Consider the following 26,661-nt stretch of genomic DNA (forward strand, 5'->3'; position numbering starts at 1 on the left):
GATGATACATTTTCTTGTGTGTCATTGCCCTAAAGTGGTGTACTGGTGGGCGCAGAAGGAAAACACAAAATAACCACCACTGGTCAACACTTACCATAGCAGAGCACAGTAAATGTTTTGCTTATGACACATGCAGGCAGTAATATTCCTTCAGGAAAGCTTATTTCTAAACGGAGGCTGAATGTCACTGCCAGAGTTTCCAGCTTTGGCACTGCAGTGGACATATGGCATTAACCATTCTTTTGAAATAAATATTCAGTGTAAAAATAAAACTGGGTACATAGATAGGCTGTGCAAAATAAAAAATATTTTCAATATCATTAACCAAAAATGTAAGCTTTGAATGCTGGAGTGAATAATGTGTTACATAAAAGCCATAACAGAACTTCCACCATTGTGTCTCTCTAACTGGTTAATGAGACCTGAAGGGGAGTCACATGGGACATAACTGTTTAGTTAGTTTGCTTGCATGCTCAGGATCAAAATCAAACTAGTGACTTAAAGGAACAGTAACGTCAAAAAATAAAAGTGTATGAAAATATAATGCAGTGTTGCCCTGCACTGGTAAAACTGCTGTGTTTGCTTCAGAAACACTACTATTGTTTATATAAATAAGCTGCTGTGTAGCAATGGGGGCAACCATTCAAAGGAGAAAAGGCTCAGGTTATACAGCAGATAGCAAATAAGCTCTGTCTGTCTAATAGTGTTATCTATTATCCATTGGTTAACCAGTGCCATATAGCCGTTTTTGAATTTCCGCCATTGCTACACAGCAGCTTGTTTATATGAACTATAGTAGTGTTTCTGAAGCAAACAGATCAGTTTTACCAGTACAGGGCAACAATACATGATATTTTCATTACAATAAAACACTTTCATTTTTTGGTGTTACTGTTCCTTTAAAGGGGGGCCATATGGGTCATAAATATTTGCTTTTGCATCTGAGCTGCATGCTAAGGATCAAAAGCAAACTCACTGAACATTTATGTCCCATGTGGCCCCTGTTCAAGTCACTGACTCAGAGAGCTGAAAAGCAGGAAGTTGAGTTCTGATTATTGTTAGCCATCCAGTCCCTCCAGCTTTTATAGATTTTACTATAATAGAAACATTTTTCTATTTTGCACATCTATTTACCCAGTTTTTCTTTTTTACATTTATCATTCCTTTAAAGGGTTAGTTTGACAAACAAGATCCTGATTTAAACACACATGTATGGTGTCTATTATTTTTAATTCATTGACATGTCCCTGTTTCCGCCTGCTCAAAACACACCAATTAAGAGATATTTGTATGTGGGGCATATAAATTACTAAAGAGAGCCTGCCTCCTGGTTTCCTAGGAGTAATGGAAACAAAAACAGATGGGTTTTATAAATACCAACTTTATCCCAAATACTTCCACAAAATGTAAAGATTTCATCACCACACAGGATATATCCCCCGGCTGGAAATCTCTCTGTAGTTTAAAAATTAAGGGCAATATTAGTAACTCCTTATATCATTCAGTGGCATACGTGGTGGAAAATTTCTTGCAAACTCATGCAAAGAAATAATCCAGCCATGACAACAACTGGAAAGAATTATTTAGAACTTGCCAGCTCAATAAAGACACACCATCCCCTTCAAAAAAGAAACTGCTAATGCCAATGGTAGCTTCAAATTTGTTGTAAGACTTCAGAGCAGGACAAGAATTAAGGAAAATGTTACATCTTAATGACTGTTTAATAAAGACGGTTTTCCTCACAAATTAAATTTTGGCATTGCTAAACTATGTCCATAGAATTCGGCCTTGCCTTTATTGATATACCTTTGAGGAGGTATTTTGACATATAAAGAGCACCAAGGTTACATTACCAAGGGGTAAGTCATCTTAAATTTAACTTTTAATATGATTTAACAGAATTATAAGGCAGTTTCTGTTTTTTCTTAGTTCTGAATTATTTACACATTTGTTTTGCAAATGTTTTTACATTTGTATCTGGTTACTAGTGGTTATTCACCAGGGATACATTCTGAAATCTAAATGGAAAAATACTAGAAGAGGATCTGAAAATCAGAACAGAACAATAGCATCACAGTCACTATTTCCTTTTGGTTGTAAGGATTGAATCAGTGGCCCCAATGAGACAGTATATTCTGTTGCAGGCTAAAATCACCTGCATAGAATGGCTAATAATTTAAAAATAATGGAAAATAAAAAATGTAGTCCAGAACAAAGTTGCTTAGTATAGCATACCTATAGCACAACAAAAAGACTTCCCATTTCTGTATATCCGCACTATTCAGTATATTCCAAAAATGCCGAACAGACACTCTGGGCTCAATTGAAAAACTCCCTAATTGAATTCGACAGTTTTGGCCATAAACATTTTAGAGCCTATAATTTTCAACATTAATCTGGTCTCAATTTGTTGCATGCAATATTCTGTTTACACCCTTTTAGTAAAAAAGAACAAATAAACACATGAGAAATAAATGGTTGGCATGTAGACAGTGTTTTCTTTTCTGTCAGCTTTAGGATTCTGGTTTCACTGGCCAAACTCCAAAACAAGATACAACAAAAATCTGTGCTGCCTACATGTGTAGCTTGTGCACAAGGAATACTTAAATACATATAGTAAACAAATAGTCACGAATCTCTACATATTGACTATACAAAGATGATTTTGTGAACTCCCATGTAGTGGGAGGAAGACAAATATACAGACTTGGGTGGAGAGCTCTTTTTACCAGAGCAGTAATAGCATAGAACTCACCTTCCTCCACATACACGTGTTGGCCATAAATGGGTACAGAATGTGCAGGATGGCCAGACTGCAGCAATTAAACTGACAGGGCAATAATGTGTGAAAAGAATATCCCAATGAGTTCTGAGCTTGCAGATGGGTCCCTTACATATAGAATGGAGTTACCAACAGAGGTTTCCATTTTGGATGATTGTACACACAAAAACAAATGATCAAACGTGTTTGTTTCAATCAAAAAATTGCACTGTCTCTAAACTGTGGTGTCTATACACATACAAACCATATATGTAAATGTGCCAATCCGCTGCCTTCACTCTCTTTACAAATGCACTGGCACAGCTAGAGATGCTACTATTTCAGTAGTATAACACCAGCTGGAGTTTGATGGGGGTAAGCTGATGATGAGAGAGAGTGTGGTCATGATATCAGGGGGCAGAAAGATTATGGTACAGGTATGGGACCTGTTATCCAGAATGCTCGGGACCTGCGGCTTTCCGGATAACAGATGTTTCCATAATTTGGAACTTCATACCTTAAGTCTAGTAGAAAATCATGTAAACATTTAATAAACCCAATAGGCTGCTTTTGCTTCCAATAAGGATTAATAATATCTTAATTGGGATCAAGTACAAGATCCTGTTTTATTATTACAGAGAAAAAGGAAATCGTTTTTTAAAATTTGGATTATTTGGATAAAATGGAGTCTATGTGAGACGTGCTTTCCTTAATTTGGATCTTTCTGGATAACAGATTTCCGGATAACATGTCCCATACTTGTATTACAAATTTACCAGCAAGAACATTGCTGGTATATTTGAAATACTGGCCTGGCCTTTGCCACTATTTTGCCAGCTAAAGTCAGTGAGATACTGGCCAGGTAAAAAAGTAAAATGTTATGAAGCATTTTGGTAATAGGCAGTACAATGCTAACATCAGGATTTCTACGTTGATCATGGAACAGATATGAAAATGTATGGCATATGTTAGAAATATTAACCCAGGCAGCAGACATTACAAAAAATTGCCGGCTCAGCAAATATTTTACCTTATGGCTTCAGCTTAAAGGAACAGTTCAGTGTAAAAATAAAAACTGGGTAAATAGATAGGCTGTGCAAAATGAAAACTGTTTCTTATATAGTTAGTCAAAAATGTAATGTATACAGGCTGGAGTGACTTGACGTCTCACATAATAGCCAGAACACTAATTTAAGGGGGCCCACACGGGACATAAATGTTCAGTGAGTCTTCAATTGATCCTCAGCATTCAGCTCAGATTCAAAAGCAACAGTTATGACCCATGTGCCCCCCCCTCAAGTCAATGATTGGTTACTGCCTGGTGGAAACCAAGAGAGCTGAAAAGCAGGAAGTTGTGTTCTGTTATGTTATACATCCAGTCCTCCAGCCTATATAGAATACATTTTTGGCTAACTAACTCTATTGAAAACATTTTTTATTTTGCACAGCCTATTTACCCAATTTTTACACCGAAATGTTCCTTTTAAGTAGTTGCCTGACTAGATAACTAGTAAGCAAAATATTTTTCTTAACTAAAGCAAGTTCTATTAAAACAATATTATTGGAGGTCTTCTATAAAGTCCTGCAAAGATGGTAACTCGCCTAACAAATAACTGTTTAATATGTAGAAAATACCAGTCCCAACTGTTTGGATGCCTACAACCTGGTTCAATATAACCATGTGGTAGACCTGTCCCATTTTTACAAGATTTTGGATCAGGGTAAACCCGATCAAACATTTGCTTTACTGCTTTCTGTGTGAACAAGGCAATCGGAGACTCCCAGTACAAACCAATTTGATGATTTTGATAAGAAAATCCTTGGACTGATATTGTAACTGTATTTGCTAATTATTGATGTTCAGTTAAGTCTTCACTGATTGATAGTATAAACTACTGGTAATGATTTACTTTTTACCTTTCTAATTCCTTAATTTTTTAGCTTTTGAGTTTTTCCCCCTTATGTTTATAGTTGTATTTCACTTTACAGCGGCCTTGAGGCCCACACTGTACGGTATATTGAAAACTTACAAAAATGCAATATAAATTATTGTTTCATATAATGTAAAATATTTTTCTGACATTTTTATATTAAACGACATAGAAATAATTGCATGCATAGGGGATTAATGTAGGAATGCTTCCAAAGGAAAGTTGAAATACATCTGCAAAGACCAGCATATTTTGGCTTCGGTTTCCTACAAAATAAATTATACATTTCTATGATATGTGGCCTGAAGGATGTGCAGTGAACATTCATCTGTATTCATCTATAATTTTCTTGGGGGAATAAGATATGCAGTCTATATCCTATATGCAAAATAACACAGGAAATTGAGCAAACAAAATCTATATGAATTCAAGAACATGGCTAGCTATGTATTGCTTACAGAGATTTGTTTCTTTTCTTCAGAATATCACCTTAATAGTCTAGTTTAATAGGCAGTGCAATCATAAAATCCAATGTAGTGGCGCTGATTATCCAGTATACCAAGTTTAGGGCCTAGATCAGTGATCCTAAACCAGTGGCTCGTGAGCAACATATTGCTCACCAACTCCTTGGATGTTGCTCCCAGTGGCCTCAGGTTTGGAGGCAAGTGTTGGTTGTATAAAAACCAGGGGGCAGATTTTTTCGAAGTAAAAAATACTTCGAAAATCGACCATCTAATTCAAATACTTTGAATTCGAATATAAAATTCAAACTTTTTTCATCGAATTTGGGTATTCTGCGGTCGAAGTAAAATCATTCGATCGAACTATTAAATCCTTCGAATCAACCAATTAAAACGATTTTATTGTACGATCGAACGATTTTACTTTGACTTCAAAAAACTTGCTGTAGAAGGTCCCCATAGGCTAACATAGCACTTCAGCAGGTTTAATTTGGCAAAGTATTGAAGTCAAAGTTTTTTTTAAAGAGACAATACTTTGATTATCGAATGGTCGAATATTCAAACTATTTTACTTCGAATCAAATTCAAAGTAAATTCGAAGTCGTAGTATCCTATTCGATGGTCGAAGTATCCAAAAAATTACTTTGAATTTTTTTACTTCGAAAATTCCCTCGAATTCACTTCGACCCTTGATAAATCTGCCCCCAGGTGTTCTGCCAAATAGAGCTTCCTGTAGGCTGCCAGTCCATTTACGGGCTACCAAATAGCCAATCGTAGCCTTTATTTGGCTTGTATTTCATGCTTGTATTGCTCTTCAACTCTTTTTTTACATTTAGATGTGGCTCACTAGTAACAGGGGTTAATTAATAATAATAATAATAATAATAATAATGACACAAAGTCATCAGTTGAGTCATTGGCCAGATTGGGGAAACTACAAATATGCTAAAGAGACATGTTCAGGCACTGGGTCTCCAGTTGGACAGCCGAGATGTTGGGGGTTACAACAAGACTATACATCTCTAATACTACTTGGCTGTGTGCTCTATAATTCCTGGTAAAAGGCAGTGAGAGCTTATGCAAAAGTTAGTGTAGAAAATCTGCATATTTACTAATGATAGAAGCCTATAAAACTATGTAAAATCATATCTAGGAGGATACTAACAAAATATAAATAATAAACCGATTCTCTGTTTTTCTCTGCTTCAGTTTTCATATACAAACATGGTGGATGGTATATAAGCACTTACAAACATACTTACAATCGCAAAAAATATTTATAGGGGTTGCAGAGCTGGACTTATGCCTCTGCTTATGACTATCCTGTGATCCTGTGTAATCAATATATTTTGGAAATGGAAGGGGGTAGTTTCAAACCTTCATATTATTCATCACTCTAAAGCAAATGTCTTCTAGAGCTTGGGGTAAAAACCCTCCATAGCAGAAAAAGATAAGCTAAAACTATGCAGATATTGATCAAATGTTAAGACGGGTAAAAGTAATTACATTAAAAAAGGCAATAAAAATGAATGTCTCGCTGTCTTCTGAGAGGAAACACTAATTTCTATTACACAAAAAATATGAAAGCAGTTTTAGACTGCATCATAAACTACATGGAAAAACTACATGGAAAAACCTTTCAGCAAGAGTTACTAATTATGTTTTCTAAAAATGTAGGTAAGCTTCAGTGACAACAAATTCCATGGTCTATCTCTCCTAAAATCTTGTTTTGGATTATACTTCTGTGAACTCAAAATATAGAAATCAACTGTCTATGTCTGGTGTGTGATGTTGGATTATTCTAACTGAATTTAGAATTACTAAAAAATGTTGATGAACAATCACAGCATTTATCAAATCCAGAAAGGAAATAACTATCATAAAACTGGAAAAATAGATAGCCCATACAGCAGAAAGCTGGTATATATTTTGTATTTAGGGAAGCCACCTTTGCTACATTTTATTGTGGCTTGTAACTAAAGGGGATGGGTGTTGATGTCAAGGGGTGGGACCATGACATCATGAGGGTGAGGATTTAATGGAACAGGGGCAGAGCTCATCAAGTCCAGGGAACCTTGATGGCATTGTAGCTGGAATTGGGGCAGACCTAGTGCAAAACAGGGCTGCACGGGGACAGGGAGCATAACTGATTGGCAAGGAAGTGGAAATTACAAATTTACCGGCAAGTACATTGGTAAATTTATTTATACTGATCCTGGCAGTAACTATAACTGGCAATAATATAATAGCTAGGCCGTTGAAATGTCAGTCATATGGCAACCCAACTTGTATTTAAGTTGGTATCTCAGCCAGGTCCAATCATACATTACTGTGTTGAGACACGAAATACAGCATTTGAGCTATCCTAAAGGACGCCTTAAAGTCTGCTGCTGTTTTAAGACAGCTGATACCATTACTAGCTGTGGTTCTTTCTGCCTCAGGAAACCAGGCAGCAAACGACTCTGGTATTCCATGTATATTACATAACAATAGGTATTTAAACTTCAGGAATTGTAGCTATAAAAATAGTAATAGGTATAAGCCACCAACCATCTTTTTGTTTAATTAAATATCTATTACTCAAAATGTAATAAATGCTGAAAGCATTAGAATAAAAATTGCATTTATGAGTTTTTGCTAAAGCATGTATATGTGTTTTAAAACAAACATACATTTCTATTTTAAAATATATTGAACATGAGTCAAATGAAAATAATGCAGCATACTGAATTAAAATCAATGCATCATAATGCAATGGAACAAAATTGTACTGAACTGAACACTTGTAGGTACTTAAACAAAACAAAATGGAATCAATCAGTTCATGTGCTCAGGTAGGCCGAAACCTCTGTCTCAAATGAGTGCCAAACACACACCAAAAAAACCCCTCCTGTGTAAGAGTGATTGAGACTTAAAGGGGTTTTTCACCTTCAAACAACTAGTTTTCAGATAGATCACCAGAAATAAGGACTTTTTCCAATTACGTTCTATTTTCTATGTGTCACTGTTTCTCTAATATTGAAGTGTAAAGTGTAAGTTTTCACCTTCTAAAGAAGCTCTGGGAGGGGGGTCGTCGACCATGTACATTTTTCTACATTGATACATTTAGTTGATAAATTTCTTATTTATGTCCCAGCTGGTTTAATGGTTTCATTAAAGGCAGCTGTTAGAATTGATACAATAGTTGCCAATACTCCAGAGATGCTGCTGAAAAATGTATCAACTAAATGTTGCAAAGTTGTAACAGTTCAGAATCTGCACCTGAATTACTGAGCTGCCAGACTCGAACACCACAGACAGGAACATTTAACTTTAAATTTAAAGTTTGGAAAAACAGTAAAAAATAAGTAATGGAAAGTAATTGAAAAAAATCTTTATTTTTGGGGACCAATCTGAAAACAACTGAACTGGAAAAAAGTGTTTGGAAGGTAAACAACCCCTTTAAATAGCCTAGGTATTTCAGTTCAGTCTGTACCTGAAAACTGAACATAGGTTATATATATATAACCTACATAGGTTATATATATTGTACACACTTGCTAAAAGAAAACATGTTCCTTTTTTAAGTAGAGGCGTGCCTCAAAGCCATTACTCATAATACTAAAATTAAGTGCAATAACACATCAAAATATTTAGTAACATGAAACTTTCATCCTTTTATAGAACTTGTAGCCCTCTTGGGAATTCCTGGATTTCTTCATATGGAAGCAATAGAACTGATGGGATGTTAAAAAAAGGCTTAGATGTTAAACAAGAAGTGCAGTTTGAGTAAAATGATTTCCATACATGAGCACAGTGGTTCTCCAGTGGATTTCAACACTTGCAGATAAACCAGGGTACAACTTTTTTATAGTTAGAAATTAATTACTGCAAAACAAAAAAGTCCAAATTAAAGGGGTTGTCCACCTTAAAACACTTTTTTCAGTTCAGTTGAAAAAAGTTCAGTTCAGTTCAGATTGTTAACCAAAAATACTTTTTCCGATTACTTTCTATTTTCTATTTGTGACTGTTTTTCTAATATTGAAGTATAAAGTTTAATTTTTCACCTTCTAAAGCAGCTCTGGGAAGGGGGTCACCGACTCATTAACTGTTTTAAACTGATACATTTAGTTGATACATTTCTTATCTTTGTCTCTACTGAGCAGAATCCCAGAGTTTCATTAAAGGCAACTGTTAGAATTGATACAATAGTTGCTTATATTCCACAGATACTGCTAAGAAATTTATAAACTAAATGTATCAACTAAATGTAGCAAATTGTAACAGTTCAGATGCTCCTGGTTTAATGAGCTGCCTGACTGAAATACTAGAGACAGGAACCCTTAAACTTTAAACTTCATTTTTGGGAAAACGGTAAAAAATAAAATTGAAAAAAGTATTTTATGGTGAACAATCTGAAAACAACTGAACTGAAAAAAGTGTTTGGAAGGTGAACAACCCCTTTAAAGTGACAAATTGGAAGACTGTGGTGGACAAATTGTTGTTTTGGTTTTTTTTTTACATTTTGGGCAAAAATGAGAACATTCTACCCTTACAACTCTTTCTACAAATAACGTGCAGCAAGAAAAAAAACTTGGCTTATAAAGAGCAACTTCATTCTTCCTGTTTACCAGATAATTACCAGACTAGGGATAATAAAAAGTCAGTGTTTATAAACACAGAACACAGAGTGTATGATTTATTGTAAACACTACAGAAAAGAGAAATTATGCAGTGCAAGGACAAATGTATAAAAATATTAATAGTAATATCTATATATAATATTAATATATTAAAATTAACATTATTTTCACCTGTAAGAAATAATCTATTTAAAGGAGAAACAAACCCCTTATTAGAAAAAACCCTACCCACCACCCCACATAGACCTCCTCCCCCCAGCCTAGCTGCTACCCGGGCAAATGCCTTTAACTTTTTACTTACCCCTCTGGGCAGATTCAGTGATTGGAGTTCACGACAACCATCTTCCTGGTCTTCAGTAATTTGAGAATGAGTCCGGTGGATCGGCGCATGCGCCGTTGGAGCAATTTCCCGGTTTGCGACAACTGCGCATGTGCCGAAATGGATGGAAATTGGCAAAGCGCTGGAAGAGGACACAAAGACCCGGAAGATGGCTGCCGTAAACTCCAATCCCTGAATCTGCACCGAAGGGTAAGTAAAAAGTTAGGAGTATTTGCCTGGGGTAGCAGCTAGGCTGCGGGAGGGGGAGGAGGGAGGGGGTGTATGCGGGGTACGTTTTTTTTTTATTAATAAGGGGTTTGTTTCTTCTTTAGGCTAAGGCCACACTAGGCGATAGCGCCGCGATTTGACTCGCGGCGACTTTTCGCCGCGACTTTTCGTCGCGACTTTTAAGCAATCGCTGGGGAAACTTTTGCGCTGGCGTCTATGGGGAATCGCGTAAAATCGGCAGCGTAAAAACACACGCGGCGATCTTTTCTCTACTGTCGCTCGAAATTGCCTCGCTAGGCGATTTCGAGCGACAATAGAAAAAAGATCGCCGCGTGTGTTTTTACGCTGGCGATTTTACGCGATTCCCCATAGACGCCAGCGCAAAAGTTTCCCCAGCGATTGCGGCTTAAAAGTCGCGGCGAAAAGTCGCTGCGAGTCAAATCGCGGCGCTATCGCCTAGTGTGGCCTTAGCCTTAAAGTATAAAAAGGCAACCACCTTCTGCTCTTGTTATACTTCCTACAAATAAAGCCTCTACTGCCATACATACAGTATTTTCAGGATCTAAAATTGTGGGACTGTGGGAAACCAATTATGAGACAAACTACATTTACAGACATAGCATAGAGAGCAAGTGTATCACATCCAAAGACAGTAATAGTAACATAAAATATACTGCTGTGTTTGCTTCAGAAACACTACTATTGTTTATATAAATAAGCTGCTGTGTAGCAGTGGGGACAGCTATTCAAAGGAGAAAGGGCTCAGGTTACACAGCTATTTAACCTGTGCTATAGCCTTTTTTTCAATTTCTGCCATTGATACACAGCAGCTTGTTTTTATGAACTATAGTAGTGTTTCTGCAGCAAACTGATCAGATTTACCAGTGCAGGGCAACAGTACATGCACTCAGCTGTTGTGTCCAGCAAGTTGTATCCAACCACAAGCCCTCACATTTCCATGTTAAAGGAAAACTATACCCCCAAAATGATCACTTAAGCAAAAGATAGTTCATATCATATTAAGTGGCATATTAAAGAATCTCACCAAACTGGAATTTATATTTGAGTAAATATTGCCCTTTTACATCTCTTGCCTTGAGCCACCATTTCGAGATGGTCTCTGTGCTGTCTCAGAGATCACCTGACCAGAAATACTTCAACTCTAACTGTAACAGGAAGAAGTGTGGAAGCAAAAGTCACAACTCTGTCTGTTAATTGGCTCATGTGACCTAACATGTATGGTTTGTTGGTATGTTTGTGAGTACAGTGAATCCTACGATCCCAGGGGGCGGCCCTTATTTTTTAAAATGGCAATTTTCTATTTATGATTACCCAATGGCACATACTACTAGAAAAGTATATTATTATGAAAATGGTTTATTTACATGAAGCAGGATTTTACATATGAGCTGTTTTATGCAATATCTTTCTATAGAGACCTACATTGTTCGGGGGTATAGTTTTCCTTTAATAGCAGAGGGTGCAAGACAGTGTGACCTACAGCATGCTATGCCTTCCTGCAGAAAATTTGAAGTTTGAAGATAGTAAGCATTTAACCATCTATTTCTATCATTATATTGAATTGTCTTAAGCCAAGTACACTGTTTTCTTACCATTGTCTCATGAACAGCCTCTCACCTGATGTTTGGACTACCAGTCAAATCTCATTTTGTCTCACTGCCAGTCACCTCTGACTAAGGTGGTCATTTACAAAGTGCAGTTGTGGGAAAACTGACATTAATTAAAGCTACTTATATCAAAATCCAGCTTTTGTTTCGTTGCACTTACTACCTCTGGTTCAGTTCTGCCTCCTCTTGCAAATTGTATGCAGTGTCTGAATTGCAATTCCCTGAAATCGGACATATCGCTGCCCTGCAATTACTTTGGGATTGTTGAGAAAAAACATGGCTACTAAGTGCTTGGCCATAACAAAACTCCTGATATGTATAAGTTGAGTTATGCATTCTATAAAGACATAAACAGATCAATACAAGGGGGAAATGTGTGGTGAACAATTCGGAGTATCAATATGAACCTGATCTTTAGAAAAGAGAAAAAAATGTATATAACAGCCAAGAAGATGTTGTATTATCAGAGCCAATACCAGACTTGACAAGCAACAGATTTAAAACAGTTTCCGCCTTGTAATTTTTAAGTTGTGATATAATGCTTGCCAAAATTAATTTTGAAGAAGAAAAAAAAACGAAAATGCCACAGATGGGGCAAATAAGATAGCAAGAGTAAAAAGTTCTTTAAAAGTAAATTGTTAATGAATATTTAGCATTTTTATGAATTACATCTGGCACACACACACAACAATGACTGTGGAACATATTAACTTAAATAAATCTAGAAAAATATCTACTAGTATTTAAAACTGAATGTAGATATGCAAAAGCCATAAGAACATTAACACAATTTAGATCAGCCCCCCACATATGCAAGTTTAAATGACCACCTAGTGCGAGACTGAAGCTGTAGGTGCCCAATGAACAATATAGAACGAGAGTTTAAAAAAAAAAAAAAAAGCAGAGTGATGCAAACTTGTTAAAGTTAATATCAAGTAAACTTACAACCATATACTACTTAAAATAGATAAATTAGACGTGCAAAGAACAAATCCAATAATATATACCGTAATACAATTAAGAGTAAAATTGTGTCTACCTTATATCTTCATAAAAAGCTTCTAGATAATCTCTTTGCTCTGCCAGAGATAGTTCAATATCCAGGTAATTTCCATTGGTAGTTAACTGGAGTGTGCAGTCTTCCAGCTAAAAAAAAAATATATACATATAAAGTTATAGTAGTATAGCTTTTTGTTGCTAATGCAGATCTATTAGAAGTCACCTTGTGATGAGAAGCCACAATAGTGAGGCTTACTCTTTAACTTCCAGGTCACATTCATCCCATTAAATTGCTAATTATCCAGCCCATTAAGTCATATATGCTTAAATACATCACATGGTTTAGCATGAATATAACAGCCACAGGCAATAGTTCCAGGAGCTAAGCTTTACAGCATTCATGATGCTTGCACAATGTTATAGTTAACAGTGTGAGGACTAAAAATTTCACATTCTGTAATGAATATATCTTAATTCTGAAAATAAAACTTTAAAATCAAATCTTTAAATTGTATATACTCTGTTCTACAGCAGTTAACCTATATCAACTACCTTGAACCAGTTCTGTGCATCTTGATGCCTGTATCTTCCTGCATCACAGATAGTACATAGCTTTTCATCAGCTAGAATAAAATATTCTCAGCGATCAGAGTGTCAACAGATATTGGAACATGCAACAATAATTGTATTACAGTGTTATATTTACATATAATACACAAAAGCCATGAATATCCTGTAAATTATATCCTTATAAACGGTGAGTTCTGATGTCATCAGTTATAAACGGTGAGTTCTGATGTCATTTCTGTCACATGACTCATTGAAATTTGTGTATTATAATAAATAAAGTACCCCCAGTTGTAAAATATGAGGATATTAGAAGTTACCTCGGAGTTCCATGACCTGTATAAAAACACTCGGCCTTCGGCCTCGTGTTTTTATATGGTCATGAAACTCCTCGGTAACTTATAATATCCCTATATTTTACAAAAGGGGGTACTTTATTCACTATATAATGCAAAATCAGACCAATTTGGATAAAACTACCAGAATAGAAGAACAAATTGTTCCACATTTGACAGTCCTATTGTACAAAGTAGTTTGTTGATTATTCTTCATTGAACTCTTCATTATCTTTCCAAACCCTGTGTGCCACACACTAGGGGGCCAATTCACTAACTTCGAGTGAAGGATTCGAAGTAAAAAAACTTCGAATTTGGAAGTGTTTTTTGGGCTACTTCGACCATCGAATGGGCTACTTCGACCTTCGACTACGACTTCGAATCGAAGGATTCAAACTAAAAATCGTTCGACTATTCGACTATTCGATAGTCGAAGTACTGTCTCTTTAAGAAAAAACTTCGACCCCCTAGTTCGCCATCTAAAACCTACCGAACTCAATGTTAGTCTATGGGGAAGGTCCCCATAGGATTGCCTAAGTTTTTTTGGTCGAAGGATAATCCTTCGAATTGTTCGATTCGAAGGATTTAATCGTTCGATCGAAGGATTTTTCCTTCGATCGAACGATGGATCGAACGATCGAACTATTTGCGCTAAAATCCTTCGACTTCGATATTCAAAGGATTTTAATTCCCAGTCGAATACCGAGGGTTAAGATATTCGACCCTTGGTGAATCGGCCCCTAGCTGACTTTTGGGATACCTGACCAAACATATGTGTATAGTTTTGACCACACATGTATGTGGCATTAAAGCACAGATCTGATTGACCAGCTAGCAGCGGTCACTATGTGGAAATGCACCTTTGTGTATTTTGTTACACACCAATACAGGCACTAAATCAGAAGACTGATTATCTTAATTTCTGTTTAGATCAATCAAGCCAGAACCAAAACAAATTAACCCGATTTCTCAAATAACAGAGTGTGTGCGAAACCCAAGTGATTTTGTAAAGAACATTGTAGCTCAAGCAACACATTACTGACCAACCCAAGTTCAATGTGTCTGCCCGTATTTTGGATTAAGTGTACATGGGGAGGCCCATTTATCAAAGGTCGAATTTTGAATTCATGTGAATTTTTTTTAATTCGAATATGCTCACAATTCGACTGGAAGGTTAAGAATAATTTTGAATGTCTAATATTAAATTGAATGGTTCCGATCCGAAAATTCCAATCGTATTCAATTTTTACGAATCTAGTTTTTCTCCTGAAAAAAAACTCAATGTCAGGAAGGCTATTAACATCTCCAAATGGCTCAACAGACCTCTGCCATTGAATTGTAAATGAACTCGGCAGGTTTTAGGTGGAGAATATTTGAATTAGGAGTGTTTCCATAGTCAAGGTGTGATAAATCTCACATTCTCACATAAATCTCACGTTCGACATTTACATTGAAATGGTGGGAGTAAAATTTGAAAATGTGAATTTTGACAGTTGAAAATTCTAATTCAAATTTACTATTAGACCCTTGACAAATTTGCCCCTAAGTGTCGAAATGATAGTGAATGCCCTGTGAAACTGTAACATACTGTACAGAAAAAGTATTTTGCATGTATTTTAAGTTTAGTCAAGCCCCACTGATCAAGCATGGGCACAACGCACATCAGCCCTGGACTAGGATTCAAGCCCATTTCAAGACATTTCAAGCCCAAACAGCCCCCACCAGCCCAATAAACCATGACTGCATCTAACAGCAGTCCCTCTAGCATTTGCACTAGCATGGGCCTACAGCACCTATAGTTAGAGTCCTGTAGTGGGTCAGGTAACCTGCGGGTTTGCGGGTAGGAGTTTCGAATGTGGGTACAGATGCAGGTCAAGTTGTAAAGGAGCTACCCCTGTACTGAATATAAATCAAATATGCCTTGCAAAAATGTAGCTAAACCTCAGGTTGAAATATTATAACATTTATTGCTACTATTTCTTATTTTTTTAATTAGTATCATACCAATTAAGGTGAAGATTTTGATGACCACATGCTGGTCTTCTACTACAAAGCATGCTTATAACAACGGAGAAAAATTTCAGTTTCAAAAGTTGCTGTTTATATATAATTTTAATATTTTCTCTCTCTTAGTTATTCATTGTTTTTCTTTGGCTTAATTTCACAAAAATTAAATAAAAGTTGCACAAGTTGAGCACATACTGTTAATTGTTTTATAGCTGGAAAAGCCCCCAGGCCACATATCTGTGGGGAGGGATCTGACTGCTGCTTTGTACACAAAGGAATGTCAATGGATTTCTCTTTAGCAATGATTTCATACAATTATCTTTATATTAACAAGGCACGTTAACAGAAAAAGGAGATGAAAGGACAATATCCATGCAATTAAAATGGGTAAGTTTTTTCCCCACTATATGCAGGAAAGCAAGGCTGATTTACAATGGTGACTATGGATCGAGAAACTAAAATATTTTAGTGATGCTAGCTTTACTGAACTAACCAATGCTAACAACTTGCCTTAGGGAGGATGGCTGTCCTTAAAACCAAAAGAACATTCTACCACCCTTTTGCTAAACTGGTTGCTGTACGCATTTTGCTCATTACAGCAGTAATGATTGTTTCTTTTTAGAGTTAGGCAGGAGAATGCTGAGGGAATACCTGTTACATTATCTGGAATACTGCTGCAATCATCTGCAGATACTGTACTTTCAGCAGATCAGAATCTCTCATTGTGCTTCTGGAATTAGCTTTGGATATATCCCAGGCACCATTACAAGTAAAAATCAGTTTACACCAGCTTGCTGACTGACATGCATTAAATTTTACAAGTACAGCACTTGAAATGATTGTAATACCTTACGTATAGATTTCTTCAGATTTGGTGCCTATTTTTTTTTATTACTCTTAAAGGGGTCTTGGCCTTCATTGTTAATTTTGTGTGTTCTTATTTTTATTATCTTTCCTATTATTACCTTTCCCCTACAGTATTTCTTAGCCATGCTTTGGCAAACCAGAACTGTCAACCAAAAACATGCTTCAGTAGCATGTGTGCAGGCATCTTTAGTTCTAAGTCAAGTCTAGGATCCATTACAAATGTGAAATTGTATAAGATTTAGCATTCTGATGCAGATTTAGCTCTCAAATTAGAGAACTAAAGCTAACTAGTGAAACAGGCTAGAAATGTTGTACATTGTTGTACATTTTCTTTTCTGCTGATTCACTGCACATGCTCTGTGCTGCTGTCACACTCACTATATACAGTACACATAGAATAGAAATGTCACAATATAAGGCTGATTAGTAATTACAACATGGCAGCACAGAAACCAGTGCAACTAGCATCAGAATTTAATAGTCAGCCCTGTAGCATCAGTTTATATTACAGACAACCCTAATTTTCTGCTTGATAATTACCGACGACCCCTAACAGCTGCTCAGAGCCCACTGAGCATGAGTGTCGCAGACACTTTCCAAGATGGTGACCCCCTGTGACAAGTTTGAAGTCCTGGGTAATTGCTGCTATTGACAAGCTGAAACTGTGCGCTGGTGCAATAAGTTCAGTATATAAAATATAGTATTTTTAACGATATTCCTTTTTAGGGTTTAGTTCTCCTTTAATGTTGTCATTCAGGAATACTGAATGTTTTAGTCATTGGCTAGGTTTGCAAACAGTTTCACCAGGTTGTGGAAGAAACATCTGTGAGGGTTTATTGTGTTGTATTGCCCATTTCCGTTTTTAGTTCAGCTCTGGCATAAGATGCTCTGTTCTAACAGTTTGACATCTAGAGTAAAATGATCATTTCTTTGGTGATGCTTGGCTCTGTTCCACAATGAAAGAGATTGATGTTTCATATACTAAACTGTATTAAAATGAAGCTATTTTATTACATACTCATCAGTAAATACTTCAATCCACTCTATTCTTTTGTCATATGAGTTTTGCAAGCGGTGCAATGAAATAACAGTATGTCTCAGGACCTTATAGTAACGAGAACATTTAGAATATTCTCAAGAGCCTAATAAATGACTAACAGATCTGTTCTCAAAGATCCCTTAAAAAAATTGCTGCAGGGTTTGGAAACCATGTTAGCATACTTTTGTGCCCTGGAATTTAGTTTTGGATGTGCTACATTTTTTTAGTGTTATATAAATTAATGTTTGCCACTACTATCTAAAAAGATCTAATGCAACACTCACACCATGGTAAACTATCCCGTGGACTAAAAACAGGGGATGCTTATTTAGAGAAGCCTGGTTTTGATTTCTGACTGAGCAGCTTCGGCTGAAACTGAAATCTCTGCAGGTACAAGAATGGACTGATGTAGTAAATTGACAAAATGTATGCAGATTACATCGCAGTACTAAACCGCTTACCATTTCTGTAAATAGATATATTTCATAAGTCTGTTGGGAAAAATACAATTGTGTCCAACAAGAAATCCTCTTTCAAAAAATCTGATGCAAAAATCATTTGACTATGTACAGTGTGGTAGAGTGACCAAAACAATGTGGGAAAATGTGTGTTTTCCCTTTAAGTTCTCCTTAGTGGGAGAGGTAGGCACCAGGAAGGGTGTTCATAAAGCGAGAATAGGTTCTCTGTTTAAAGGCTTTGGCGGCCAGGTCCTGGAAGCTGGAGTATTCCGGAAAGTAAAGGCAAGCCAGGTACTCCGATCCAGTAGCCAAGCTCATGGATTAGAACTCACCTTCAACAGGAAGGCTGTCCTGTGGAAAGGTATTTAGTTCTAGTGGGCCTGTTAGGAATGTCTCTCAGAGCAGGACACAGAGCAGGAAGGACACTCCCAGAGGGGCTGGGGGGGCCATTTTGCTACTGCAAGGTACAGAGAGAGGAGACCAAGTGACAGAGGGTCTGTCTGTCTGAGGAAAGCCAGGAGGCTGAGCAATCCCCCAGATTTGTGAGTACAGGGGTGACCCCTACTTATGTGTTTTCTTACTCGTAGTCCACAAGGGGCCCAGGTTAGTAAGGGAACGCTTCATGTGTGAAGGTAGCACCCAGTGGGCAGGATTTATTTTTATGGTTTGTTTTGTATCCTGAAATGGTCTGCCTTTAAAAAGAAGAAAAGTGTCTGTTGTGGATCCCACAGCTTACAACAGGTATGGGATCAGTTATCCAGAAAGCTCAGAATTAGGGAAAGGCCATCTCCCATAGACTCCATTATATCAAAATAATCCACATTTTTAAAAAAGTATTTCCTTTTTTTCTGTAATAATAAAACAGTACCTTGTACATTATCCCAAATAAAATATAAGTAATCCTTATTGGAAGCAGAATCAGCTTTTTGGATTTATTTAATGTTTACATGATTTTCTAGTAGAGTTAAGGCAGTGATCCCCATCCAGTAGCTCGTGAGCAACATGTTGCTCTCCAACCCCTTGAATGTTGCTCTCAATGTCTTCAAAGCAGGTGCTTATTTTTGAATTCCAGGCTCAGAAGCAAGTTTTAATTGCATAAAAACTAAGTACATTGCCAAGTAGAGCCTTCTGTAAGCTGCCAGTCCACATAGGAGCTACCAAATATCCAATTAAAGCCCTTATTTGGTACCACAAGGGATTGTTTCATGCTTGTGTTGCTCCCCAACTCTTTTTACATTTGAATGTGGCTCACAGGAAAAAAGGTTGGGGACCTCTGACTTAAGGCAATGAGATCCGAATTAAGGAAAGATCCATTATCCGGAATATCTCAGGTCCCAAACATTCTGCATAACAGGTTCCATACCTGTACTGATGTGAGATTCCTGACTCACCATGAAGTCTCATTTTGTGTTAATTAAAAACTGGCTGGAAATTTCACAGTTGCCTTTATATGTTCAAGTGTTTAAACAAACAGAGTGAGCATTCCTACTACACCTCCAAAAGAGTTGGAGAGCAACACAAGCATGGAAAAAGTTCCTGGGTTGCCAAATAAGGACCATGATTGGCTATTTGTTAGCCCCTATGTGGACTGGTAGCCTACAGGAGACTCTTTTTAGCAGAACATCTGTTTTTATGCAACCAAAGCTAAGAATTCAAAAATAAGCTCCTGCTTTGAGGCAACAGGGAGCAACATCCAAGGGGATAGTGAGCAACATATTGCTCACAAGTCACTGGTTGAGGATCACTGCTGTAAGCCTACCACCCTGCAGGCCATTTGTGGCCAGAGTGTCTCTAAATTTACATTTCAATTTCACAATTTGTTCTGTCAAGTTTTTCATATATCCAAATGCCAGTTTTTACATGCCTTGTGAATTAGTTTATACTGTCTATCCCTAAACAGTTGCCCCAATTTAACAAAAGGCACATTTGAAACATAACAATACTATACCATAACATCTAATCCGCTCATGATTGTAAATCCTGAATCATGTGGGAATCATTCTGCCTCTAGTCTAGCATAATGTTAAAGGAACAGTTCAGCGTGAAAATAAATAGATAGGCTGTGCAAAATAATAAATGTTGCAACTATAGTTAGTTAGCAAAAAATGTAATGTATAAAAGCTGGAGTGACTGGATGTCTAACATAATAGCCAGAACACTACTTCCTGCTTTGCAGCTCTCTTATCGCTTACCAGGCAGTAACCAATCAGTGAATTGAGGAGGGCCATGTGGGTCATAACTGTTTGCTTTGAATCTGAGCTGCATGCTAAGGATCAAAAGCAAACACACTAAAAAGTTATGTCCCATGTGCCCCTCCCCTTAAAGGAGAAACAATCCCATACTAGAAAAAACCCCTACCCTGCGTAGACCAACATCCCTTCTCCCCCACAGCCTAACTGCCCCCCCCCCGGGCAAATGCCCCTAATTTTTTACTTACCCCTCTGTGCAGATTTGGCCTCGGGAGTTCACAGGCTCCATCTTCTTTTTTCGGTCTTCTTTGGAATCTGAGCGGAGTTTCGGCGCATGAGCAGTTGGAGTAAATTTCCGGTCATGAACGTCTGCACATGCGCTGAAAGTCACGAAAATTTCCGAAAATTAGGGGGGGTTTTCTAGTACGGGTTTGTTTCTCCTTTAAAGTTGCTGACTGACTAAGTGATAGAGAGCTGCAAAGCAGGAAGTAGTGTTCTGGCTATTATGTTAGACATCTGGTCTCTCCAGCCTTTATACATTACATTTTTGGCTGACTAACTATATTATAAACATTTTTTATTTTGCACAGTCCATTTACCCAGTCGGTTTTAAACTGAACTGTTCCTTTAAGCAATATATTAGATTTGCAAAATTATCAAGAAAAGTAACATTATAAAATAATTACTCATAAATGAAGTAAATGCCTAAAATATATACAGTATTCCTTTAAGACATCTATGTAATATAACACATACCTATTTTAATTTACAATGCTATTAACCTAAGCACCCAGTGAAAGAAATGTCATACAGTTTTACAAAATGAATGCATAATTTGTAATAGACAATACTATTCAGTCCATATGCATTAAAATACACAAAACATGTATGTTCTCTAACCAGACGTGCTCTTGCCCTGCAATGATTATTTGCATTCTTGTTCCAGCTTAAGGGGAAAATAAAAAATAAAATGTTTTTGATTTTGCCTAAAATGTAATATAATCAATCACAGGATCCTGAAGATAATTAAAACATGGGACAGCTGGAAAACAATTAGAAGTAGAAACACTAGATTCACAACTTTATTGTTTTTGTTCTACAACAGAGACTTTCCCTTGGGACAATGGCCAATAAAACTCAAAACTGGGCTCAAAACAATATACTCAATACCTTTTAACTAATGGACGGTAAGATACTTAAATGAATATGTTTCCTCTCACAAATCAAGGATTTGATAAAATGTGCAATACAAATTTCATTTCTGAGAATTTTTATTATCTATTTCTTCCAGACATGAGATTCTAACTTAATCTCATTTGTAAGTTTTTCTTCATAGTGTACTTGAGGCATGAACTCAAAATGAAGAGGGTAATGATTTACCACCACTGTTCTTTCCTCTTCCAAGTTGAAAAAATATTTTATATTTTACTTTAAAAAAATAAACAGAAAATAATAGGGGTCATTTGAAAACACAAGTACAGTGTGCAAATTTTGGACGCAAATAGCAATATTTTATTCTCATAATGCATCTTTTTTCCCACTGTTGTTTGTGCCAGCTGCAGTTTTCCCTGATGCATTAAAATAGACACAACTGTGCTTGCAGTCTGCAAGTCTGCTGTACCTATTGGCACAATTCCCTATGGGAAATCTTCAGCTAACAGCAGGTCCTGGGTGGTGGTAGCTTCATGGTTCCCCAGCATTAATAGGCGCATCGAGCAACATTCATGAGAAGAGGCAGGATGGGGGCAATGGAAACATGAGGATTGCAGGAGCATGTTAATGAATTGCATTAACATACACTTTCTGTTATATACATTTTGGAGCACCCACAAGGAGATTTGCTTGTAACTGACTTCTTATATCTGTTTGTACAGCCAGAAATTTGGACTTTCTCCACCTATTTCCCTATATTGCACACAACTCCTATTTCCCTATATTGCACACAACTGTGACAACATACTTTGACAAATAAAATGTGCTTTTTATTTATTTTTTTAAATATTTGTGGCTGGGATTGATGTAAATGATGCATAATCTTTGAAACATGATGACACTGAATAAATAAAATATAACAAAAAGTTGTTAAAAGTTGTTTTGGAAACAATAAGTTACCATGAAAGAATAAATAAAAAAATGAAATGGAAAAACACTTTCAACATCAGTCTTAACAATTAACTGTGCATTGTCCAATATTGAATTATTCTTTGAGCCTGTTACTAAGAATTACAATGAATAAGACGTAGAAGGTCTGACACACACACAAAGGATATGCACGAGTCATAATAGGAAGCAACTGAGGAGCCCTGACCAAGATATCTGACAAAGTTCTCTAAGGAAATGCAAAAAAATTCAATTAAAGGGGGAAAAAGATAAGCCTGAAATTATTTGAGACAATGATAACATGCAAACTAAAAGTAAACAAAATAATTAGAAGCAATTTGTGGTGTTTATACAAATGGCCTGTAGATGTCACTGTGCTCAAACATACTGTGCATACTTCCTGTCAGCTTAAAAGTGAAAGTGAAAGCTTACTGTTGTGTAAGGCCTGCATGACTCTGCTAAAAAAGCACTGTTATACTCTTCTCATCCTCGGCTACCCAAAACATAACACAAATAAATGTAGTTAGTATACTACTATAAACGTTTATAATGCTAGCTAATACTGTGCATGGATTGATCTGATCAGCGAATTTAGCTGAAAAGCCAAAACTGCAAACCACTGCATGGTCAAATGTTTACCAATAGCTAGGGCCTTAAAAAAAATCAATTGACCTGGAAGTAAGAGGATGAAGCACTCCTCTAATGCTGGTTTCTAGTCTACTTCGTTGCCTTTTTTTCAAGTAAAGGCCAAAAGTATACTCGGTTTAAGGGGTATATTATCTACAAGTCTTTTTCAGCCAGTCAAAATGAATGAATGAATAAGAATATGAATAAGAAAGGCCAAATTTAAAAGATTTACAAATCAACTGATTTATTGGCAAGCGTACGTACCACAGGGGCAAATTTTAATTCATGTGGATTAAATTATACAAATTCAGGACCACCCCTCATTATAAATTCTGTCCTGTGCTTCAGTTGATAGATTAAGGGAGTATTGTATGTTTTCTGTGAAAAATATAAACGTATTCAGGGGTGAATTTGCCATATACACACTCAAAGGCCCATGTCTAGGGTGACAGCTTTAGGGTGCTGTCCTTGGGAGCCCATGTGATAAAATAAAATTTGGAGAGAAAAAAAACCCCTGTTGCACAAAAGGGTGCCTAGGGAGATAGCGAGCCATAATACAGCACTATACATATTATGTATGGCCACTCATTGCTTTAAGAACACCTTCAATCCTTTTTTTGAAAAGTCTTAATTTATGACCGAAACTGTGTTTATTGGGATACTAGACATTCTTAAAAAATGGAACAAAAGGAAGTGGAAAGCGAAAAGGGCTTCAAAATGTTCTATACATATTGATTGATGTTAAGATCTGGTAAATGGGGGCGGGGGGGAGTATGGAAGACAGCTGAAATCCTCCTTTAGTTTATGAAACCACTTTTAAATTAGTGGGGCAATGTGTATGGAGGTGTAATCATCTTGGAATATGGAAACATCAATAGCAACTGTGTCTGTATCATATTTCTTGGCCGTGTTACCATTGTGAAGAACAATTATCATACCAAATTACTCCTAAAAGATGGCCTTGTCTATTATTATGGATCCATCAAACTGTTTACACCATCTGACGAAGGGAGGCTTGTCACACCAAAATATTACTAATTGGACACTTGCTCTCGCTTAAAAATAAATGGACTAAAAATCAATTTAATATACTAATTCTAGCACAAAACTAAAACAACAAACATGGACATGCTGGAATCTTAGTGGAGATTTCCCCAACAGGATCTTGAGACTGACAAAATAACACAACACTGACACGTTAGGTTTTTGCATGGAGCTGCTACTATACACTGCTTTGGTTATGTATGTCCATATATCACTAATGTCCAGGCTGCACCATTTAAAAAGTATTATGCCAGCTCACAGTTTTAATGGGGCAACATTATGAGGGACAAGTGTTCTTACAAAGTTTTGTGTACTTCTATATACTACAGCAGTGGTGTCCAAACTTTTTGCAACGAGGGCCAGATTTGGCCCTGTGGCAGCTTCCGGCGAGAACTAGCGCCTAATCCAGTGATGTCATGATGTCACACGCTAATATGCGATTACATCAAGACGCGCAGCCGCCGCGGGAAGGAGATAGAAGGCACTGCTCTCTACTCCTATTTTCAGGAGCGAAAAAAAGTACCGGATCCTGGGTTGGGCTAGCTAGTTGGGTGCCAATGCTTTATGAAAATAAACGCCACAGTTTTTAAATAGTCAAAACTGAGCAAGTGGCATGTTTTGGCTTATACTGTAAGGCAGCCCTAGGCCTGGGCCTAGACGGCCTCTCCCCAAATTCGGGCCTGCCCATGAATGGGCGATTCCTTGTTTAAGGCTGCAGGCCAGTGTAAATTTGAAAACGGGAGGCCTGCGGACCGGACTTTGGACATGCCTGCACTACAGACACAGGCTTATTTTGTGTGGCTTATCGATCAGCAACATTTATTGGAAAGCATAAATTGATAGCACAAGCTTTCAGTGGCAACAACCTTCTTCAACCAAAATATATAAATAAATAGTTTTTGGCTGTCAGGAAGCAAAGCACAAAGATTGAGATGTCATTGTCTGCTTTCCAATAAATGTTGTAGGATGGCAGCCCCCACAAAAGAAGTCCATGTACCCTTTCTCTCAGTTTCTGATATTAGCGTGAAGCAGTCATTAGATTGATGAGCAAGGTGAAGCAGTATGCTGAAGTTTAGTTATTTAATTATATGCATAGTTAAAGATCAGGCATTTTGACAGAATTGCCAAAACGGTTGCTAGAAGCAACTGGAATAAGATTGAATAACCCATAGTCTTTTAGAATTAATGTCATGAAAGAAAGGTGTGGAATGCAAAATAAAATGATGTTTAAGTATAAGTATAATGTTAGGAGTCTACTCTATTGCCATTAGGGTTGCCATCTGTCCGGTTTTGACCCGGACAGCCCGGTTTTTTTGAAGGGCTGCCTGGGTCAAAACTGCCTGCCCTGTTTTCCAAATAAGGTAAACCAGGCAGGATTTCCAAAGATTGACCAATTGTCATCAAATTAAACCTGCCGAAGTGCTATGTTAGCCTATGGGGACCTTCTAGAGCAGTTTTCTAAGTCTTTAGAGGTCGAAGGAAAATCCTTCGATCGATCGCTGAAATCGTTAGAATGATTTAATCGTTTGAGCGAACGATTTTATTTTGATCGTTCGATTGCCAAATTCGGTAAAAAATCCTTCGACTTCGATGCCAAAGTATTTTAATTCGATGGTCGAATTTTGAAGTATTTTTTAAATAAATCTGCCCCATACTGTCTGCTCAAATCCAGCTAAATGCAGTCACATTGATTGGGAGGCGTTTCATAATACAGATTGACAATGACCCAAAACATACAGCCAAAGCAAACCAGGAGTTTATTAAAGCAAAGAAGTGGAATATTCTTCAATGGCCAAGTCAGTCACCTGATCTGAACGCAATTGAGCATGCATTTCACTTGTTGAAGACTAGAAAGGCCCACAAACATCAACTGAAAGCTGCTGCAGTAAAGTCCTGGTAGAGCATTAAAAAGTAGGAAACCCAGAATCTGGTGATGTCCATGAGTTCAAGACTTTAGGCTGTCATTGTCAGCAAAGAGTTTTCAACCAAGTTTTAGAAATGAACATTTTAATTTCAGTTTTTTAATTTGTCCACTTACATTTGAGCCTTTGAAATGAAGTAATTGTGTTAAATAAAAGGCTTAACATAGTCCATAGAAGTCGCACTCACAGGTCTTATGGCAAAATAAAAAAGTATTTTATGTGGGCACAGATAGTCTATGGACTATGTTGATATTGATATTTTTAGGACTGCACCCAGGCGCATATATATATATATATCTCAAAAAAGTAGGAGCACATCGGAGATTTGAAAAAGTTAAAACATATTAATTTTATTATTTATTATTAAGACCTTTATCAAGTCAGGTCAAGTCAGGTCTTGATAAAGGTCTTAGGAGGAGACAGAAACGTTGGCCTGTTTTTAAATGGAATAATAAAATTAATATGTTTTAACTTTTCCACATCACTGGTGTACTCCTACTTTTTTGATATATACAAATAAGCATAATGAGGAGGCACCTGGTCCTTTAAAACTGTGA

General features: G+C 36.9%; 1 protein-coding gene across 1 annotated transcript in view; it reads right to left on the bottom strand.

The window, feature by feature from the left end:
* fhod1.S (formin homology 2 domain containing 1 S homeolog) overlaps positions 1-26,661 on the bottom strand; it is a 92,114-nt gene that overhangs the window by 59,006 nt on the left and 6,447 nt on the right. Inside the window, exon 2 of the mRNA XM_018260652.2 lies at positions 12,990-13,096. Within this exon, the coding sequence (XP_018116141.1) occupies positions 12,990-13,096 (107 nt within the window). The remainder of the gene's footprint in view (positions 1-12,989; positions 13,097-26,661) is intronic.

This window comes from Xenopus laevis, chromosome 4S, assembly GCF_017654675.1.
Source record: "Xenopus laevis strain J_2021 chromosome 4S, Xenopus_laevis_v10.1, whole genome shotgun sequence".
Classification (NCBI taxonomy): Eukaryota; Metazoa; Chordata; class Amphibia; order Anura; family Pipidae; genus Xenopus; species Xenopus laevis.